This window comes from Odocoileus virginianus, chromosome 29, assembly GCF_023699985.2.
Source record: "Odocoileus virginianus isolate 20LAN1187 ecotype Illinois chromosome 29, Ovbor_1.2, whole genome shotgun sequence".
NCBI classification, from domain to species: Eukaryota; Metazoa; Chordata; class Mammalia; order Artiodactyla; family Cervidae; genus Odocoileus; species Odocoileus virginianus.
This window is the reverse complement of record NC_069702.1, coordinates 12,614,624-12,637,236: the sequence shown is the minus strand read 5'-3', so window position 1 is coordinate 12,637,236 and position 22,613 is coordinate 12,614,624. Positions and strand designations below refer to the sequence as shown.

Genomic DNA, 22,613 nt, shown 5'->3' with positions numbered 1-22,613 from the left:
TAACTTTTAAAAAATTTTATAATTACTTTAATTTGTATTTCTGAGGCAAACACATTCTAAGTTTACTGACTTTGAATATAAATGTTCTCAAAGATCCTTTAGCTCTCTGAGTATGAGTCCAAGTTTTTGCTGGGGATGCCTGACTCTTATTCCCTGGGTGGGAGGAGGGGGCCCTGACAGCCTCTAGGGTCTAGCTCAGTCATCTCCTTATGTGCGAATGACACCCGACTGCCCCCCCCCACCCTTCCCAGCCCCCAGCCCCAAACCCACTTATTGCCCAACCCTGACAAAGTGAAGAGTTCCTCCTCTACCCTCCTGTGGCAGTTAGGCCATCCTCTGTTCAGGCAGGACATACGTGAGAAGGGTTTGCCTGAAATATTGGGGAAGGAAGCATTGTTCAATGAATTGTCCTTCTTTTCATAGCCCCCTCCTCCTGTCTGCATGATATACCAATCCCTCCTCCAGCCCCCACAAGGACTAAGAATGTTTCAATCACCATTTACCCATTTATTGAGCAATTACTATGTGCTAATTAGTATAATAAGCATGCTACAAACATTCACTTATTTTAATCGCCCTATAAGATTATTTTTCTTTTTAATATCCGAAGAGTAAAGGCTCAGAGACAGATTCATCTATTCATTTCTTCGATGAAACTTATCAAGACTCCTATGAAATGGTTGCTATTGGGTGCTACAAGTGCAATGAAGGAAGGAAGTGCATTGCAGACAATTTAATGGTGATATGAAGTTGCATGGTTCTGAAATTATGTCACTGGTGAGTGATTGAGCCCAGCATATCCAGCAGAGGCGGTCAGGCTTTAATCTCCGAGTGTTCAGCCATGTACTAAAATCCACTGCCACCCCCAGTTGAGTCTGCAAATAGAAACAGAATTTTCCAAACATCTGTGGGACTCTGGAACCAAATTTACATTTAACCACAAAAATGCATTTTTATTATCATTCAAAGGAAGTCACTGTTGGCCAGGGAGAGAAAGCAGACATCAGCCATCAACGGAGAATTCCATGAAGACTCTTGCCCCTGACTCTTGCAGGACTTCTGTGGCAAGACTGCCACAAAAATGCATCTGCAGCCCTTGTCTGATGATGGAGCCTGAGAAGAGCCCAAGATGCTCCTCAAGCTACCTGACAAATTTACTCAGGGGCTGAGACCAACTTAAGAATCAGCCGAATGAGTATGAAGGATGCTAAAAAGCTTTTTGGAGTATAGCCGATTAACAATGCTGTGATAGTTTCAGATGGACAACAAAAGGACTCAGCCACACATATACATGTGTCCAAACTCCCCTCCTATCCTGGCTGCCATACAACATGAGAGTTTGGAATGGACATGGACACACTGCCATATTTAAAATGGATAGCCAACAAAGTCCTACACAGGGAGCTCTGCTCGATATTTTGCTTATTTTTGAACAATAGTCCAAGCAGGAAAACGTGAAGATTATTCTGAAAAACACCTGACATGTACACAACAGGTAAAGTTTTTTTAAGTGCCCAGATTGATTTTTTTTTTTTTTTGCAATACATGGGACAAAACTATCACCCTGACAGCGATAGCAATGATAAGAAATCTGTCGCAGGACACACTGCAGGAGTGTGGTATTTACAAAAGCTATTGATAAAATGTGTTCGATATGTCATTCATTCATGAAATACAAGGGAGACTAGCAGCAATATTTCTGTAGTCAATTGCTGTGCTGGGTACTCAGGATTGCTCGGAGTAATACAGAAGATATACAGGAAAGAAGAATAGGAAACAGACAGGGAAGCATGAGAAGCTAGGGGAGAGAACACAGCAAGTGGTTCCTCTCGCCTGGAATCAGAAAATGCTTTGTCAGGGAACAGACAGTCCAGTCACCAGAAGTCTGGGCCTCATTGCTTTAGGGTTGGGAGCAGGGAATAGTGTTTCAGGCAGGCAGGCGAACAGCGTGGTCAGAAGCCCAGTCGTCATAGAGAAAATGACACATTTGTGGCACATTTTTATTGCAGTGTAGTTGATTGACAATGTTGTGTTAGTTTCAGGTATATTGCAACGAGCCAGTTATACATATGCTTATATGTGTGTGTGTCTATGGGTGTGTGTTCAGTTACTCAATCATGTCCAACTCTTTGTGACCCCATGGACTGCAGCCCACCAGGCTCCTCTGTCCATGGGATTTCCCAGGCAAGAATACTGGAGTGGGTTGCCATTTCCTCCTCCAGGGGACCTTCTCCACCCAGGGATCGAACCTGCATCTCCTGTGTCTCCTGCATTGCTGGCAGATTCTTTACCACTGAGCCACTGGACCTCAACGAACTGTGGAAAATTCATCAAGAGATGGGAATACCAGACCACCTTATCTGCCTTCTAAGTAACCTGTATGCAGGTCAAGAAACACAGTTAGAACTGGACACGGAACAACAGACTGGTTCCAAATTGGGAAAGGAGTACATCAAGGCTGTATATTGTCACCCTGCTTATTTAACTTATATGCAGAGTGCATCACGAGAAATGCCAGGCTGGATGAAGCACAGCTGGAATCAAGATTGCAGGGAGAAATATCAATAACCTCAGATATGCAGATGACCATCCTTATGACGGAAAGCAAAGAAGAACTAAAGAGCCTCTTGATGAAAGTGAAAGAGGAGAGTGAAAAAGTTGGTTTAAAACTCAACATTCAAAAAACAAAGATCATGTCATCTGGTTCCATCACTTCAGGGCAAATAGATGGGGAAACAATGGAAACAGTGACAGATTTTCTTTTCTTAGGCTCCAAAATCACTGCAGATGGCGGCTGCAACCATAAAATTAAAAGATGCTTCCTCCTTGGAAGAAAAGTTATGACTAACCTAGACAACATATTAAAAAGCAGAAACATTATTAGAGGTCCATCCAGTCAAAGCTCTCGTTTTTCCAGTAGTCATGTACGGGTGTGAGAGTTGGACTATAAAGAAAGCTGAGCACTGAAGAATTGATGCTTTTGAACTGTGGTGTTGGAGAAAACTCTTGATAGTCCCTTGGACTGCAAAGGTCCAACCAATCAATCTTAAAGGAAATCAGTCCTGAATATTCTGATGCTGAAGCTGAATCTCCAAAACTTTGGCCATCAGATGCCAAGAGCTGACTCATTGGAAAAGACCCTGATGCTGGGAAAGATTGAAGGCAAAAGAAGAAGAGGGTGGCAGAGGATGAGATGGTTGGATGGAATCACTGAGTTGATGGACATGAGTTTGAGCAAGCTCTGGGAGTTGGTGATGGACAGGGAAGCCTGGCGTGCTGCAGTCCATGGGGTCGTGAAGAGTCGGACATGACTAAGCAACTGAACTGAACTGAACTGAACTGACTGAGCCACTGGAGAAGCCTATACATACATACATACATACATATGTATGTATATATATACATATACATGTAATTTTTCCCTTATAGGTTATTACAAAATATTGAGCATAATTTCCTGTGCTATGCAGTATGTCCTTGTTGGTTATGTAATTTATATATAGTAATTTTGTATATATTAATCCCAAACTCTTAATTTATCCCTCTCCTCTCCTCTTTGGAAATCATAAATTTGTTTTATATGTCTATGTGTCTATTTCCATTTAGTATATAAGTTCGTTTTTTAAGGGGCACATGTTTTACAAACATGTGACACCCATGCATAAGAGGTTATTGTTATAGCGTAGTAGTTGAGAAAGGCTTGATTAATTTCTGTATATCTTCTGGTTCATTTCTCAAGACTAATTCTGTAGATGTAGGAGGCCCAGCTGCTGTTAAAATCTCTGCTGAACAGATGAATAAGCAAATAATAGAATGCAGTGCTTTAGTTGAAACAGAATTAGGAAGACCTAAAAGTAACAGGGTGAAATCGGCATGACCTGCCTGGAAATGTATGCGATATTCCTCCATAATTTTGTAATATCTTTAGGGTCCTACATCTTCTGTGCATCAGTGAATTCAGCCCAGTGTGAAAAATAATCTGAAAGTCTGTGGTGAGTAAATACAGTCTATGTGCATGTATTAGGCATCTTTGGATAGCCCCAGCCAATGAAGATGAGGAGCAAACGGTGAGGAGCATCAGTTCTGGGACCCAGAAGATCTAGGCTTTATTACCAGCCCACAGGCAGATTCTTTACTGTCTGAGCCACCAAGGAGCCCTCCAGCCCCTGACCAGCAGCATATTTTTGGCAAGACACGTGACTCCTTTGAACCTAAGAGCCTCAAGAGTAAAATGAGGATTTATACCCAACTCTCGGGATGTTTGCTCAGAAAGTATTGAGTGCTCCGAACCCATTTCTGCCCTCCTTACCTTCCTGATTCTGTGCCTTAAGATAGCTGCCCTCTCAGAAACTATGGCCTTTTCATGAAGGAAAAAAGGATCTATTCACAGAAAAAAAGAAAAAAAAAAAAAAAACAAACATAGTAGGTCACACTTAACACAAACCCTTGGGCCAGCAACGTGAACGCGGAGCCAGTTTCTGAAATGGTTCCTAAAGAGGTGAAATGTTTTCCACCCAAGGTTTAAGTCCTTCTTGCCCACTTCCTGCCCTGGGTGTGTGTTGGCTTCGAGGCTTCCTGAAAGGACGGAGGCCAAAACACTCAAAGTGCTTCCCGAGGGAGGAAGCCTTAACCTCGCAGAGGCTGGAATCCGCAGGACCAGGAAGATGAATGGAGGTTTCAGAGGCCCTTGTTTATGGTGGCGGTGCTAGGACGCTGGCCTCCCAGGACTTCATGCTATGGGAGGAAAAGGGACAAGGGCCTTGTTGATTCATTCCTTCCACCCACATTCTCAGTCCTTCTACCAGGTCCAAGCCCTCGGCCAGCTCCTGGGGATGAAGATGATGTGTCCCAGTGTCCAGCCGCTCAGGGTCCAGTGTCTTGAGGAGCTGGGATGGGAACTGTATTTTGGGGGCTGGAAATCACACACACACACACACACACACACACACACACACACGGGTCTTTTTTAAAGATATTTTTGATGTGGACCATTTTTAAAGTCTTTATTGGACTTGTTACAATATTGCTTCTATTGTTTATTTTCTGGTTTTCTGGCCTCAAGGCATGTGGGATCTTAGTTCTCAGACCAGGCATAGAACCTGTATCCCCTGCATTGGAAGGGGAAGTCTCAATCACTGGACCATCAGGGAAGTCCCTGGAAATCACATAAATAATGACAACAGCAAGCCCACGGTGCTCTCCCTACCCCAGGCACTGGCAGGTCTAAGGACTTTGCATGTCTCAACCATTTCTTCCTCCCTCAGCCCTGAGCATGAGAAGGGTGATCACCAGCCTTGTCTCCATTTTACAAGTAAGGAGATAGAGAACTCACCCAGCAAGAAAGTGACTTAGATCTCTGGTTCGAGTTGAAACCTCTAAATCAAGCTGGCCCTCCACAATAAATCAGAATGGTAGGGGCCAGGAGCTGGGGGAGAGGAAGTAGGGGGCTAGTGTTTAAGGGGTACAGAGTTTCAGTTGGGGGAGATGAAAAGAGCCTAGAGATGATCATGGTGATGGTTGCATGACATTAAGAATGTACTTAAACCACTGAACTCAACACTCAAAAACAGATTGAACATTTAAAAAATACTTTATCTATATTTCACCACAATAAACCTTTTTTCATAAATGTTTCATAAACGTGCAAGGGAATATAGCATGGCTCTAGAAATACTCAGGACATTGCAGGAGAAATGGATCATCTTTCATTATAAAAGAAATAATTAAAGATGGAAACAGTGGTACAGATTTTTCATAGATCAGAAGCCAAAACTGGCTCCCGGTCTCAGGTCCTAAACTGAAAGGAGCTCTGGTTGTGTATGCGTGACTCTAATGCAACAAGCATATTTGTTCAGTTAAACCAATTCTGTTAATTTATTGAAAGGAATCAGTGAAGTGAATCATTTAACATCCTGTAAACAAAACAAAGGGGAAAAGTACGTCTGAACACTATCTCTAACACAACATATATCTGCTAACAAGCAGGGAATTTTCCAGGTGCCCTGGAGCCAGGGTCTGGGAAGGGAGATTACTCTTGAGTGAGCATCCTCCATTCTTCCTGAACCAGGTACCCCACTTCAGCCCCCACACCCACCTCCCTGTGAGGGCCCTCAGGGCACCGAAATCCGTGGGATCAAAGCAACTGCAAAGGTGTGGCTTGGAGCCCGGTGTGCCCACGAGCCAACACTCAGCCTGTGTGACTGGCAGACCGGTCCTGCCCAGGGCAGAGAGAACTCACTGTGTCCATGACGGATGCCTTAAAACAGCAGTCCCCAACCTTTTGGGCACCAGGAAGTGGTTTCATGGAAGACAATTTTTCATGGACTGGAGTAGGGATGTTAGTTTCAGGGCGATTCAAACAACATTACATTTACTGTGCACTCTATTTCTATTATTGTTACACCAGCTCCACCTCAGATCATCAGGCATTAGACCTCAGAGGCTGGGAACCCCTGCCTTAAAAGCAATGAATCACCACATCGAGCATGGAGAAAAATTCAAAACATCACCTTAAATAATAGTCACCAGTCATTTTCTAAGGAAATTAAGGTTCAGAGATAGGGTAGCTTGTTAGCATAGAAAGAAATTATTTTCTTCCCTCTTGCCTTCACTCTGGTCCTTCAGTTCAGTTCAGTCGCTCAGTCGTGTCCGACTCTGTGACCCCATGGACTGCAGCACTCCAGGCTTCCCTGTCCATCACCAACTCCCGGAGGTTGCTCAAACTCATGTCCATTCACTCTGTCCCTTAACAATTTTTATTGAGTTCTTTCTCTTAGTTGGCAGGGTAGTGGGGTATTAGCCACACAGATTCGAGCCAGCCTGTCTGGTTTGAACCTGGGCTTCACTCTAATGAATTGTGTGACCTTAAGCAAGTTATTCAAACTCTTGCCTTGCTAGTGCCTCACCTGTGAAGTGGGGATGTGATGGTACCAGCAGTCACCTGGTTGGGGTTTTCTGAGCATTGCTGTGGTTCGCGTGCACAACGCCCTAACAACAGCACCAGATGCTTAGCAAGCTCTGTACCCATATCGGCCGCTATCAGTTTCCAGGTCCTCAGACCAGGCATGGTGGGATGTGACAACTTTCGTCCCCTTTACTTCATCTTATAGCACCTGTCCAGGGTCTCTGTTCGGCCTGGGGACACAGAGATGATCAGCTCAGCTCCTCCATCAGGAAATCCTGAGTCTAATACCGACACTGGCAAATAAACCACTGAAGGGCAGCCTGGGGAGTATTACACATGTGTTATTAAATCGAGAAATTATAATCTTCAAGGAATAATCTTCCAGGAATAATGTATTGCTTGTTGTATTTGTTTTCTATTGCTGTGTAACAAATTGCCACAAACCTGAAGGCTTAAAATAGCGCCCATCTATCAGCTATTGGCCCTGGAGGGCTGATGTCTGGGTGGAGTCAGCTGGGTTCCTTGCTGCGGGTTGCATTGGCCTTTGTCTCATGTCCGGAGACTCTGGGGAAGGATCTGCTCCTGAACTCATTCAGGTTACTGACAGACCCAGTTCCTTATAGCTGTATGACTGAGGTTCCCATTTCTGGACTGGAGGCCAGCCAAGGCCACTCCCTACTCCCAGAGGCTCCCCCATTCCTTCTTCTGTGGCCCTCTCCACCTTCAAACCAGCAGTGCAAGTCAAATCCTTTCCACATGTGGCGTCTCTCTGACTTCCCTTTCCTCCTCCAACCTGGGAAAAGCCCCTGCCTTTAAAGGGTTGGTGTGATTGAATCGGCTCCCCTGGGTAATCTCCCTTTCAAGTAACTCAAAGTCAACTGATTAGTAATCTCCAGGACATCCACAAGATCCCTTTAGCCATATAACTAACCAAACCACTGAAGTGATGTTCCATCCTACAAGGGCTCCACCCACACTCAAGGGGATGGGGTTCTGCAGGGGTCTGGAGGGCAGGGTCAAATTCTGTCTACCACAGTCAGGCTGGGCTAGGTTCTGCTGTCATAACAAACAAACCCTAGTCCACACCACAGGTGGGCTGGGGTACCACTTCAGGTCTTCATCTCAGCACCATCTCTGACTCTGTGGTCACACAGCAGAGAGAAAGGGAAAATAGCAAAGCATGCACAGGCTCTTAAAATTTCTGCCTGGAAGCAAAACCCATCATGTCCTCTTACGTATCATTGCACAAAATAACTCAGGTGGCCTCACATAATTTCAAGCGGCCAGGGAAGCTCAATCCTGGCATGGGCTCAGGAAAGAGGAGACTGGATGTATCTGATGACGAGCACCAATGATTGCCACAAATAGTGAGTCATCAAAGAGAAGGCAATGGCTGTGAGCATCAGTTCTCCGGTGGGCACTCTGCTGGTTGCTATATCATTCAGGACCTTTTTCTTTGCAAGACAGAGGAAAAAAACCTCACTGAAACCAGCTCTAGCCAAAAGGAAACCCTAGGTCTGTAGCTAGAAAAGACCCCAGGATGGCTTACAGAGTCCAAGGAGGAATTCCAGGACTGGGTCCCTAGGGCTAGAATCAGGGAGGTAGTTCCATCCAGACTCATTCAGATTCCAAACTCATTCAGGTTACTGACAGACCCAGTTCCTTCTGACTGTATGACTGAGGTTCCCATTTCTCTATCCAACTCCCAGATCTGCTTCTGGTCTTGACAGCTCCTCCAGTAGAGCGGCCACTCCAGGGCAGGAGACATAATTACTGGCAACCATGTAGGGACACTGGTGGAATGAGAATGATTTCCTTCCTTCACCCATCAGTTCATCCCAGAGTAGGATGCTAACTGGTCCATCCAAGTGAAGCTAGGGGTAAAGAACCCTCCTGTCAATGAGGGAGAAGTAAGAGACGTGGGTTCTATCCCTGGGTCAGGAAGATCCCCTGGAGAAGGTCATGGCAACCCATTCCAGTATTCTTGTTTGGGAAAATCTCATGGACAGAGGAGCCTGGTGGGCTACGGTCCATGGGATCACAGAGACCCAGACAGGACTGAAGTGACTTAGCATGCATGGACTATCACCATTAAGATGGTGGGGAGGGAAGAACTGGCCCAAGATGGAGTGAATGACCAAGGTCCATAACCAGGGGGCGGAAAAATGAAAATAAAGAAAATGAAAACCACAGCCCCCGCAGTCACTCCAGCTATTTCATGTTTATTCCATCTTCACAGGAACTCTGGGCAATAAATGTTACAAACCGCACTCTTCAGAGGAAACCAAAGGCTGACAAGATTTGCACAGTTACATAACAGAAGTGAGATTTTTAACTTAAGTCTGTATCCCTCCAATGTCTGCACTCTTTCTGAAAAGCCAAACTGGGATTTTTCTTGAAGGACTTTTTCTGAGTCTTTTCTGCAAAAACAGACCCAAAGAAAACGTTTGGGAGAATTTGTCTCGCACACTGTTTCCTATTAAAATTTGAACCCATGTTTTGAGGCTTATAGAGGGGTCTCTATTCTAAAATGTGGGATTATTTTCGGAATTACTGCCCCAAAGCAAAATCCGGCCTCGGTGTTTGTCTTCATTCCTTCACTCAAGACCATGTGGGCCAACTTTCCACTGGGCTTTGCCAAGAGTGCAAGGAACAAGCTCAAAATACAGCACATAAACAGGGAGATATGTGAAGCTTCTAACCAGTGGAACACTGCTGTCAACAGGAACCCTGGAGGCAACATTCAGACAGTTGTTCAAGCTACACCCCTCCCTCAAATACCTCCTAGCTGTCACTGCTGGGTTAGGACAGCACAGGCATGACTGGCTCCTGGTTTCTAACCTCAGAATGCAGGCAGGAAGGAGGGACCCAGAGGTGGACTCTTTGCTAGAGGAGTGGCCTCCAGCACCAGACCCAGAGGTGGACTCTTTGCTAGAGGAGTGGCCTCCAGCACCAGCCCCCGATGTCAGCATCTCAGACTCCTTGTGTGTCTAGAGTAATGTTTTTCACAGGATGGAAACTGCCCCCGGGCTCTTCCGATGGCTGGCAAAAACAGCTACTGGCTGGAATTTGGGCAACAGAAGAGATGAGATTGGCCATGGCCATTTCAACCTTGACTGCCATTGTAAACAGGTACAGGGCAAGAACACAGAACACACTTTGAGAGGTGTGATTCTGTGTCTGAACCAAGTAACAAAGAGTTCCTATTTCTTCTGGTCTGTTCAGGAATTTCCCACAACTCCCTAGGGCTGAGAATACAAGTCTTTCCCTCATTACCTGTATCGCTTATGGAATATGCCAGTCTGAACAGCCAGGAGGAAAAAGCTGAGAGCTCTTTACCTAGAAGTGCTAAAAAGGAGTCCCAGACTATGAAAATACAAGGTCACAAGACAGACACAGCAGGATCTACTAGCAGCACAAAGCTCAGGATTTCCTTCAGTGGTCAGGGGATGAGATGGCATGTGTCCTCTCTGGACAGGGATGGGATAGCATATGTGATAGACTCTACTTGCAGCCACTTTGTGACCACACAGACACCTGGATGGAGTCAGTCACATATGTGTCAGTTCAGGTTCACCCAAAGAAACAGAACCAGAAGCAGAGACATTATAAGAGGTTATTTTACCCTGAAGAATCAGCTGACATGGTTGTGGTGGGTGGCCATGAAAAGTCCAAAGCATCAGGGAGGCTGTGAGGAAGGGCTAGCTAGAATTCATAAGGAGGCACTGAATCTATTCCACAAGCAGAATTTCTTCTCCTTCAGGGAAGTTCCTCTTCTTCAGCTCTATTCTTAACATTTTTCAACTGATTGAATCAAATCCACCTAGAACATCTAGAATAATCTCCCTTCCTTAAATTCAACTGCTTGTAAACTTTGATCACGTCTACAAATACCTTCACACCCGGAGGAGCATTTGGTTGAATAACCAGGGATTTTAGTCTGGAAGAGTTGACACATCAAAAGACCATCATAGCATGACATAGGGACACAGAATAAGACTTCTTTGAGTTCTTTGAGTTCCTAGATCAAACCATTCCTGAGCTCCTTACTACTACCAGTATGTTCCAGTTGAACATTTCAAAAAATCTGACCATGGGTATCTCAAGCTGTGCTTTCTCTAACTCACAACTTTTAGTCCTAACTGACACAAGAGGGGCCCAAACAAAGGAGGTGACAGTTCTGACCAGACCTCTCAAAGAGGGCTGGGTTCCAGCTAATGGGAGACACATTGATACACACCAGGATGGATAAAGGAACAGTCGTTACCATTTAGTGGGGAGATGTTTACTGGCCTCCTTGCTGTGGACAAAAAGACAAAGAGGACACTTGCTCTGCCCCTGGGGGACAGACGAACAAGTGGACAATGCCATGTCAAAGCCAAGGAGAGTCAAGGGGCCATGGGAGCCTGTGCAGGCAAGTGGAAGGAACCTAATCCAGCAAGGCAGGCTTCCCGGAGAAAGTGACATTTCAGCTTGGTCTGGCAGGTAAGAAGAAACAAACCAGGAGCAAGCAAGGTCGGGGAAAGACATTCCAAGAAGAGAGAATGGCACATATGAAGGCCAAAGGTCACTTGCATGTGGTAACCACAAAGGGATTGCGGATGCTGTGTGATTCAGGTAACTTTACCTTTCTGTGCACCAGTGCCCTTGAATGATGAGACTAGACCAAATACATTAATCCTTGTACAGGACTTGGAGGAAGGCAGCATTCCAGGATTAGTTTATATCACCATCATGACTGCCATCATCATCATTGTCAATATCTGATAAAAAGTGTGGGAAAGACTGGCAGAGATGGCTAGAGAGCTTGGCCTGTACCAGACCACAGACCTCAGACTATCTTCCAGGCCTCAAGGAACCAGGGGAAAATATGAAACAGAGGCTGGCCAGGATGGATTTCTGCTTTATGAAAGGCTACTGGAAGGAGAAAGGACTCTGGGCATAGAGATGGTAACAGAGATGCAATTGTGGGAAAGGATCACTGCCCATGGGAAAATGTTTATGAAATTGCTTGCTCAGAAAAGAGTGGATGCTGAGAAATAGGGACAAGCGGTGATAGACAGATGGAGGGCTAAGAAACACCCAGAGCTGTTCTGTAATAGAAGGTGCTGGAGTTTTAGATCATGGAAGGGAAGCTTAAAGAGTAATGAGCTCCCCATCCAGGGAGGTATATAAGCAGACTCTGGATGAACGCTTGACAAGGAAGCTATAAAAGAAGCACAAGCTCCAGGTGGGTTGAGGCTGATCATTTCCAAGTTCCTTGCAGCCTTGATCTCTGTTCTACAGAACCCCAGAGAGACGGTATGCTAGTTTTCTGCTGCTGCTGTAACAAAATCACTATAAACGGAATGACTTAAAACAACAGAAATTATCTCATAATTCTGGAGGGCAGAAGTTCACCTTGGGTCCCTCTAGACTACAATCAGGGTCTTGGCAGGCTTTGTCCCTTTCTGAAGGCTCTAAGGAACAATCTTTTTTTTTCTTCTTTCCTCTTTTCTGCTTCTAGTGACGTCCTGCATTCCTTGGCTTGTGGCCTCTTCCTCTGTCTTCGAAGCCTGCAGCATAGCATCTTCCAAATTCCCTCTCTCTCCCTCACTTTCTCACACTCCTATCCCACGCCCCATGCCTGTCCCGCATCCCCACAACACTGCTCACAGACGGAGCCATAGCCAGGTTCCCGGGACACCAGGATTTCCACACCCCTTCACTTGTGTGTTCCGTGAGTGAATTGGTATTTCTCCTCCTTGCTGAGGACAGCATTCCTGCCATCCACTCTTTCATCCTAATGTCCATCTCAGGCCTGCACACACTAGATTCTCAATAAATAAAGAAGAGTCCAGAGAATGAATGAAGAATCCCTTTAAAGAAAACGGCTGGAAGATACCATTCTAGCTGAGAAACATTCACCCCCTCATTAGCTGTGGTCATTCGGCTCTCCTGGCATAATGAAGTCCCTGTGATGGGACCTCTTGTTTCTCTCTTGCATCAAGGGGGCTGGGAGAAACCTTTGGAAGAAGACAAAGGCTTTAGTCTATGGGGAAATTCCAGCCCGGATTTTTAACGTTCACATTCCAGATGGAATAACCTGATGCTGAAGGGGCTAGGGAAGGGACTGGGGAAGGGGGCTGGCTACAGGAGGAAGCACTGTGTCACAGGAGACCTTTGTGAGCAGGCACACTCATGCGAACCCAGGGACCGCGGCATCCAGGGCAGGGTCTTGCCTGTCTGCGGGGGGAGCTGAGTCAGGCTGTGCTCTATGCGTTTCTTAATGAACGTGTGCCTCATTCGGAGTAACAAGATTAACAGCCAGCAGGTTAATTCAGCAAAGCTTTCCTGAGCATCCGCTCTGCCCAGCTGGGTGCTGGGTGCTGACAAGCCAAGATGCAGAAGGTGCACATGGTGCGTGGGAAGACAGACAGGATCTGCTGAGCAGGATGTCTGGTGCTTAGGGTGCAGGGGGTGTTTCTGATTGGCCCAAGGAGCCCCATCAACAACGACACAAGTGTCCAGGATGGAACCAGGCTGGGTCTCCCCGCGATACGTTTATCTCACCATCAAGTGTGCAGAAAAGCCTGTTTTCCAGCCCAGCGACGTCTCCTCGATCGGACGGTCCAAGGACTTGTTTTGCTGCGTGGGTTTGTTTTTCTTCCCTGTCCTGAGTTTAAAGCTTCTTCAAGGAGCACGTCCAGAAGCCCTGGGGCATTTCAAAGCAGACTGGAATTCCCGTCTGGGGCTGATTTGTCTGCCAAGGAGGCCCACACCCCAGGCACCACCGCGGAGGGAGTGAGGAGACCCCTTCATTCAGAAGAAAAACACATCTGTGTTTGCCGCTTGCACCTCCAAACACACGCAGTTCTGCCCAGTCTGAGAGGGCACCCAAGAGGCGGTCCCCAGGCCCTCTCACTTAAAGTGTTTAGAGAACAGGCTCCAAACCAAACAGGAAGGCAAAGCTGTGATCCCTGCCTGGGGCTTGAACACAGAAAAGTAGCAAAATAGAACGTCAGGGTGGGAAAGGACCTCCAACTGCCCGGGGGTTGCTGCTCTGTTTACGGACAGAGGATGGGCACCAGGGTCAGGAAGTGATTTTTCAGGGCAGACAGAGACAAGGAGGGCCTGGAGCTGGACTTTCATCCCTGCTGTTGATCCTCGATGCCGCCCCACCTCCAGGACACCATGCTCCTTCCCCTTAATCCTCTGGTCCTCCCCTTGGTTTTCTTCTGGGAACGTGTGCCCGACAGGCCCCTCTTTTGCCCTCTGTCTCTCCTTATTGACCTTGTGACCTCAGACAGTTTCACTGGCCCTGAGACCCTCAGTTTTTCCATCTGGGAAATGGGAATAACCCCACCCACTTTACTGGCTTTCTGCAAGGTTCATGACATTTGTGACATCTGTGTAGTTGTATAAATGAGGCTGATGCCTCATGCTGGTGCATATTCGATGCTCGGTGTTAAGGAAGAACCTTCTTCTCTTTTGACAGCTCCTTCTCCCAGCTTGTTCCTTGGTCTTGGGCAGCCCAAGAGCTCAGTCCCTGACTGCAAGAATCCTGCTCCTCCCCAGTTCCACACTGTGGGGTGGGAGAACGGGAAACAGGTAAAGCACAGAACCTCATGGGATCTATTTGCCTCTAGCCTTACGACCTTGGGCAAATTGCTGGAACTCTGTAAGCCTCGATTTTCCCACCTGGAAAATGGCACTGTTTTCTGTCCTTGCCTCCCAGGGACGCTTGTAGGAAAGGAGACAGTGACATTAGCTCCGACTGGGATAATAGCTCAGCATCTTTTATGCCTCACCATGCTCTTATCATCCCTAGTTAAGGAGAGAGAAGAGTTAACAAACTTGCCCAAGATCATCGAAGAAGCTGGTGACCACTCGATCCGCTGAGCACCTAAGGGCAGCGCTTACTCCTTTAACTGGTCCCCACGCTCCTCTGTTTACAGGAGAGCAGCCTGCAGAGAATCATTGCTAAAAGAGACACATTTAGGGGACTTCCCTACTGGTCCAGTGGCTAAGACTCTGTGCTCCCAATGCAGGGGGCCCAGGTTCGATCCCTGGTCAGGGAACTAAATCTTGCATGCCACAGCTAAGACCTGGTGCAGTCAAGTAAATAAAAAACAGAGAGAGACATTCGGAGAACCCACCCTTTCTGAGGGTCTGCTCGGTACCCAGGGCTTGTGCCAGGAGGCTCAGGTGGACCAGCCTGGGGGATGTTCCCACACCCCCACCTCAGGTACTAGCATGAGCCCATCTTCCAGATACAGAGACGCAGCTGCTCAGAGGGCAGCTGGCCAGTCAGTGGCGGGTGGATAGTGATACCCAGCTGCCTGATCCCAAGTTCTGGATCGCTGGTGCTCGATCCATCCCTTCTGGTCCCTTACCCCCATCCCATCCAGTCCTGCTCCAAGAGATCAGTCAGTTTAAAAAACAAAACAGTCCCCACTCTGACTGAAAGGGCTGACTGCCCCATCGTTGGACCACCCACTCATCCATCCTGTCTCTCTCTTGTCCTCCCCTCTTCTACCAGTCCTGCCACTTCAGAAAGAGCGCCTACCAAGAGAGAAAATTCTATTGCACGTTGTGTGAGAGGAAGACCCCACTTCCCTTCCAAGTGCCCCGCACCCCAGCCCAGACAGCCCCTCCTCTCAACAGGGGTGGTGGGGGCTTCAGGTCTGAAAGGCTTCAGTGTCCCCCAGCCAGGTGGGCGTGGTCTTGGCCTTGGCTGGGCCCCACAGGAAACAGAGGAGACACAGAGGACCACCCCCGGACCTCTGCTTAAAGGGGCGGCTGGCCTGGGCTGCAGTCAGGCCGCCTTTGCACCATGACACCCCAGCTGTTCCCCCTGTTGCTGCTGCTGCTCCTGGCCGGGCTCCCCGCCACACGGCCGGCTCCTCCGACCTGCTACTCTCGGATGCTGGCCCTGAGCCGGGAGATCACCTCTGACTTCCAGAGCCTGCAGGCCACGGAGCCCTTGGTGAGTGCCCTCGGCCCCCACCTGAATGAGGACAGGAGGTCCATGCAGACCCAGTTCTCAAAAATTCGCCTTTGGACTGGGGGCTGGACGGGGACGGGTCAGGGAGGAAATGTTATTTTTCTTTTCCAGTCAACGTTAATTTCCAGGGTATCTGTGCTTTATTCCCATCCTATTAAATGTCGACTCATTTGTGCTTCCTCTTTACTACAAAGAAAATGCAATCCAAGACATCATAACTTTTGTTTATAACTAGCTGACTCAATGGACATGAGTGTGAGCAAACTCAGGGAGATCGTGAAGGACAGGGAAGCCTGGCGTGCTGCAATTCATAGGGTCCCAAAGATTCAGGGGTGACTCAGCGACTAGGGAGCAACAAGCTAGCAATAATCAGAGGATCTGTTTTAAAATGTAAAAAGAGAGACGGAGAGAGAGAAAGGAGTAAAGCTCCCCTAGAGTGTAGAACTCCAACTTAAGGAGGACCAAGGAGTTCAGCTTGTCTAGTCTCCCCACGAGCCAGCAGGAGCTAATGGGCTGACTCCTGAACCAGCCCCACCTCTTACCTGCTAGAGTACCTGAGCAAATTATCCGGCAGAATCAGAGGATCCCAGCGTCCTGAGCTGTGAGGGCCGAGCCCCCACACCCACTGTGGGCAGCTGGAGGCCAGCAAACTGGAATGCAGACACAGTCCGCCTGGTGGAAACAGCCCTGGACTTCAGCCACCGTTCACACGACTCTGTTAAGTGGAAGACGCAGGGGCTCGGAACCCAGAGTCCCCAAGGGCCACCCAGAGCTAGAATCCGGCCTCCTGACCGCTCTTCCAGAGTAGACACAAGCTAAATTAAACTCCAAAGCTCTGGCAAAATTTAGAAGTGTCCCTTTACCGCTTTTGAACCCTTCACATAAGATGCACTGTTCTCAGATGTGGGGCTTATGATGTCTTAACACCTCCTTTGTGTTTTCTTTTTGAAAGTTAAATAATGTGTATTTTTTTCTTAAGTTATGAAGCTCATATGCCTCGAAAACAGTTGGAAAAGGCACGAAAGACAAAGAAGAAAATAAATATTACTGCAATCCTACCACCTAGAGGTGACCTGCTGCCATCACATTCAGAGGATAGGATTTCAGTTCTTGATCTGTGCATAGATATCCAATCCAAGTGCGTGTGTATAGACAAATCGAAACAAACAGCACAGTGGTTCTGAAGTTTACTTTCTAACATTCCGTCAAATTAATATTCCTTTGAAACAGGTTGTATTGTTGCACCCTAATTTATCCACAGATTCCTTGCTATTAGACATGTGGAGCGTGGGTGTGTAGAGCGTGCATGCGTGCTAAGTCTCTTCAGGTGTGTCCGACTCTTTGCGACCCCATGGACTATAATCTGCCAGGCCCCTCTGTCCATGGGGATTCTCCAGGCAAGAATACTGGAGTGGGTTGCCGTGCCCTCCTCCAGGGGATCTTCCTCACCCTAGGATCGAGCCATCGTCTCTTACATCTCCTGCATTGGCAGGCGGGTTCTTTACCACTAGTGCCACCTGGGAAATCCAAATATGTAGAGCAATCATCTAAAAAAAAAAAAAACCATGATTTTAAAACTTGAAATGCATAGGCTCAGAGCTGGAAGAAGTGGAGAGATTACGTGTTCTAACTCTCTAGGCTCACAACTGGGAAACTGAGTCACAAAAAAGAAGGAGATCTATCCCCAGCAACAAGGAATTACTGGTTGGAAAGGGCAAGAATCTGGGTTCTCGGGCTTTAGGCCAGCACAGAAGCAAAAGTGAAAAAGAGTGATATAAAAGTATACCTACATATACAGCTTTCTATTCCTATAGTATATTACAGGTACCACTATGTCTAGATTACAGTTATGTGTGGATGCATGCTCAGTCACTAAGCCGTGTCTGATTCTTTCGCTACCCCGTAGCTTGCCAGGCTCCTCTGTCCATGAGATTCTCCAGGCAAGAACACTGGAGTGGGTTGCCGTTTCCTTCTCCAGGGGATCTTCCTGACCCAGGGATCAAACCTGCATCTCCTGCCTCTCCTGCATTGGCACGGTGGTTCTTTAGCACTGAGCCACCTGGAAAGCCCCCAGACTAAAATGATAGAACGGTTTAAAAATATATACATATATAGTCACAGACATACTTACATATGTCTCTCTCTCTACACACACATGTATGAAACAGTTCCCTAACTCATAGTATATGACACAAAAGTGGCATCCTAAAAGTCAAATTCTAGAAGAGCAGTTGACCCTGGGGGAATGTGGCAAACGGCACAAGAATGTAAGTGCGTGTCGGCATCAAGGAAGTCACTGGGGATCTGGGGCTGGGCCGGCTGTCTGGGGGCTGGCAGAGAGACTTCTGTGACCGGGGTGTGTCCCTGTGGGCATCCCAGAAAGCCATTTCCCGTCCCACAGGAGGCGTGTGTGAGATACCTGCCCAGGCTGTATCTGGATATACATGTAAGAGCGGTCTGCCTGCCCGGGGCGGGGGCGGGGGGGCATGGTGGGGAGGTAGGGAGGCATCCAGTGAAGAAGGACCAGCCGCCCCCGGCTCCTGTCCCTCTGACTACTGACTTCTCGCATGAGACCCCTCCCTGTTATCCACTCGCAGAATTACTGCGTGTTGGCCAAGCTGCGGGACTTTGTGGCATCATCCCAGTGCTGGAAGGTGGCCCAGGTGGACGCCTTGAAGGACAAAGTGCGGAAACTGTACACCATCATGAACTCGTTCTGCAGGAGAGTGAGTGACGCATTGAATGTTCTTTTCCCACTTGTTATGGGTCAAGAAATTAAGAGAAGGGTTTGACCGGGAGGAGGAAGAGAAAAGGTTATGGGGTGCTTCCAGTTCACAAAGCCCTTCCTCGACCCTGTTGCTCTTGCTGAGTGCTGGGGGCTCCAGACAAGGCCCCTCACCTCCACCAGCTCCACCTGCAGCAGCCAGGACCACGTGCAAATCGTATAGAACAGAGTCTGCCGGGAGTCAAATGGGGTGGGATGAGAACTGTGGAATTCTGAGAACTCCCGAGCCCTGGAGACTGGGTTAGAGGAGACTTTCTGGGGGAGGGGCTTTGGGGGTGCTCTGTGATGGGAGGACTCTGCATCAGAGGGAAGAAGACAGGAAGAGCAGAGAACAGCACTGGTTAGATGTAGAGAGTTGGGCCGTGTGGTCCTGGGGCAGAGACTTCAGCATCCGGCAGACCTGAGCCCCTGTCTTCGTCCTGTCTTGCTTCCTGGAGGCTCGCACCCTCTCCCCCTCTGAGCCGCAGCTTCCGAGTTCATGTAGAGTACCCATCTCCTGAGATCATTGGGAGGATAATAATACTGACACCCTGACCGTGCGTGTGCTGGGCGCTGCAGTAACTCCTTGGTCCTCAGATCTCTAGCAAGGTGATTAAACATAGAAAGAAGGTAACTTAAACATAGAATGCCAAGCATGAGGCCTGACCCAGGAAACTTTAATACTCAGCTATTAAGATTTCTAGCTTTAAAATTTATTAAGATTTATCTGGGTTTGATCCCTGGTCAGGGAAGTAGATCCCACATGCCACAAAGAAGACCTGGCATGGCCAAAAAAATAAAAAATAAATACATATTTTAAAAAGATTTATTTGTTACTTTGCATCAGGGATGAGACATGCTTTTCCTACTACATCCACTTCCCTCTTCATTCCCCTCTCTGCTTGGTGGGGCTGGGGAGAGAGGAAGAAAACATAATTGTAATGCAATCTGAGAATGCTGCTTTTGACTCTGAAGTGTTGGAGGGTGAGACCTAGTGCTGTTACTCTTGGTATCCCCAATGCCTGGCCCAGAGTTGTTGCACTTTACCCATCTATCCATCCATCTGGTCAACCAACACACACACACACACACACACACACACACACACACACACACACACACACGTGAATTCAATAACAAAGGAATATGAGATTCAATGGGTGAAGTTTTCACACAAAGGGGAACAACTGAACAGCCTTTGAGGATAAGACTATTGCTGTGCATGGGCTCCATGGTCCCCTTCAGTGATGTTCCTGTTCATTGCACATCTTTTTCAGGATTTGGTGTACCTGTCGGATGACTGCAATGCGTTAGAATACCCAATCCTAGTGACCACGGTCCTCCCGGATCATCAGAGCTAAGGCAGCTCAGACCAGAGACAGAACCTTGGGGAATGAAGTTATGTCAGCTGCCCAGACACAACAGACTAAAGCCGTGGCCCCCACAGCTCTCCTTGAAACTGTCATGAGTTTCTGTCCACCTTCTGGAAACCACAGCTTGTGCTCCTACCTTGGAATCAATTCTGAACATAATTAGAAGCTTTGCTTCTCATCCCCCCTTGTTCCTTTCTTGCCAGGATGGTTAGATACACAAGCATGTTGATTTGATCACTGAGAAGAAAAGGGCAAACCAGCTTCTCTCGTTTGAACAGTAAGCTTGAGACCAAGCAAAACAGTATGCTTGTGGTACTACTTTAATGGCATGGTGTTACCGTTTTTCTCTCTTGATAGAAACCTGCTTACATTAACCATGCTTCTATTTTATACCTTCTTCAACTACCAATGTTCCTTACAGTTAGCTTTCATTTTTTAGAAGAAATTTCACTGCCTGTAAGATGTATTTGTAAGGTTTGTAATGACATAGTGCTGACGGGAACCACTCTATCATTGAAAGGTGATGAAAATCAAATAAAGACTATCATGACGGTGAGAAACATGTGTCCTGCTGTATTCCGTCCAAGGTGGGTGTCAGGGTGATTAATTCATGCTCTTTCTGCAAGTTGCTGCTTTTAGCAAGATACGTCTTTCTCCTTCTTTCCATAGAGCATAGGTATTTCTGGGTCTGTTTCAAGCCACTTGTGTAAATCTGTTTTCAAAGCATCAGAAGATGTTCCAGTTTTATGTTTGGGGAAGACTGTATCCTGCATCGTATGCATGACATATCACAAACATCAGTTCAGTAAGGGCTCATCACAAACCTAGACATGGGCATCATAGGAGGCTGAGGCTCGGGTCTGTTAGGTAACTTGCCCAAGGTCACCAGTTGGTAAGTGGGGAGCCTGGACTGAACTCAGGGGCTCCAAAGCCCACACTCTCCCCAGTGCCCCAGACTGCTTTTCTGCAGGTCAAGGATGCTTGCTTAATAAATTCACGAAATTGACAGTATCATCTCAGTTAAGTAACTGGATTGTTGAAAAGGTTTCCAAATATTGATTTTTTTAAAAGCTCACATGCCACACCAGGGGTCTTTTTGTTTTCTTCCCTTCCTTTTGTACACGTGGGCCATACTTTTCTTCCCTGAGCTTTCATGTCTCTGACTTAGGTGATCTATGAGAATGATTCAGCAGGCTATGCATTTCTATTTAGAAGCACAAGTGCAGAGCATAACGGTACTGGTGTCCCAAGGCTGCTGTAACAGGGTGCCACAGACTGGGACTTAAATAGGAGAACCGTATTGTCTCATAGTCCTGGAGGCTAGAGGCTCCTAAATCTAGGGTTGGCAGGGTCCTCCTCTCCCTGAAGGCTTTAGGATAAAGGGTCCTTCCTTGTCTCTTCCTGTCTTCTGGTGTTTTCTGGCAATCCTTGGCATCCTTTGGCCTGTAGACACACCAATTCAATCTCCGTCCCCGTCAACATGTGGTATGTATCCTGCGTCTGTGTCTCTGTGTCCAAAATCCCCTCTTCTTGAAGTAAATTTTCTCTGTTTGCAGATGACATGATCATAAATATAGAAAATGCAAAACACCTCATCAAAGAAAACCTGTTAGAATTAATAAGTGAATTCAGTGAAGTTACAGGAGAGAAAATCAATATATGAAAATCAGTTGCATTTCTATACACTAACAACAAGCTTTCAGAAAGGGAAATTTTTAAAAATCCCATTTACAATAGTATCAAAAAATAATGCATATGAATTAATTTAACCAAGAAGGTGAAAGACCTATACACTGAAAACAATAAGAATTGATGAAGGAAATGGAGGAAGACACTAATAAATGAAACGTTATACCATTTTGATGGATTGGAAGAATTAATACCATTAAAATAAAAATCTTGTCCATACACCCAAAGTGATCTGCAGATTCAAGACAATCCCTATCAAAATTCCACTGGCATTTTTCACAGAAACAGAAAAGGCAACATTATAATAAAAGTAATATGGAGCTATAAGCCATATGCAGTTTGGCTTGTTTTCTCAAGCCAAAACAATCTTGAGAAAGAGCAAAGCTCAAAGCATCACCCATCCTAATTTCAAATTGTACTAAAAGCTATAGTCAAGACAGTGTGGTACAGGCACATGGGTCAGAACACACAGAACAGGGGAAGAGAATGGAAAGCCTAGATACGCACCCATGCATAACTTTGACAGGGCCACCGAGAATACATTGTGGGGAAAGACAGTCTCTTCAATAAATGTTGCTGGGAAAACTGGTATGCACAAGGAAAGGATGAGACGAGACCCCTATCTTACACTACACACAAAATTGGACCAAAAACGGAAGTGTAAGACCTGAAATCATACAACGACCGGAAGAAAACACAGGGGAAAAGCTCCCTAACTTTGGTCTCAGCCATGATTTTTTGGTTATCGCACTTAAAGCACAGGTATGGGCTTCCCTGGTGGCTCAGACGAAAACAAATCTGCCCGCAATGCAGCAGATCTGGGTTTGATCCCTGGGTCAGGAAGATCCCCTGGAGGAGGGCATGGCAACCCACTCCAGTATTCTTGTCTAGAGAATC

The 22,613-nt window shown here is 46.8% G+C and overlaps 1 protein-coding gene across 1 annotated transcript; it reads left to right on the top strand.

The window, feature by feature from the left end:
• The first annotated feature begins 15,668 nt into the window (after positions 1-15,668).
• CYTL1 (cytokine like 1) lies at positions 15,669-20,587 on the top strand. Its single transcript, XM_070457991.1, has 4 exons — positions 15,669-15,872; positions 18,292-18,336; positions 18,488-18,616; positions 19,932-20,587. The coding sequence occupies exons 1-4, from the start codon at positions 15,720-15,722 to the stop codon at positions 20,013-20,015; spliced, it is 411 nt and encodes a 136-aa protein (XP_070314092.1). The 5' UTR covers positions 15,669-15,719; the 3' UTR covers positions 20,016-20,587.
• Positions 20,588-22,613: the final 2,026 nt, after the last annotated feature.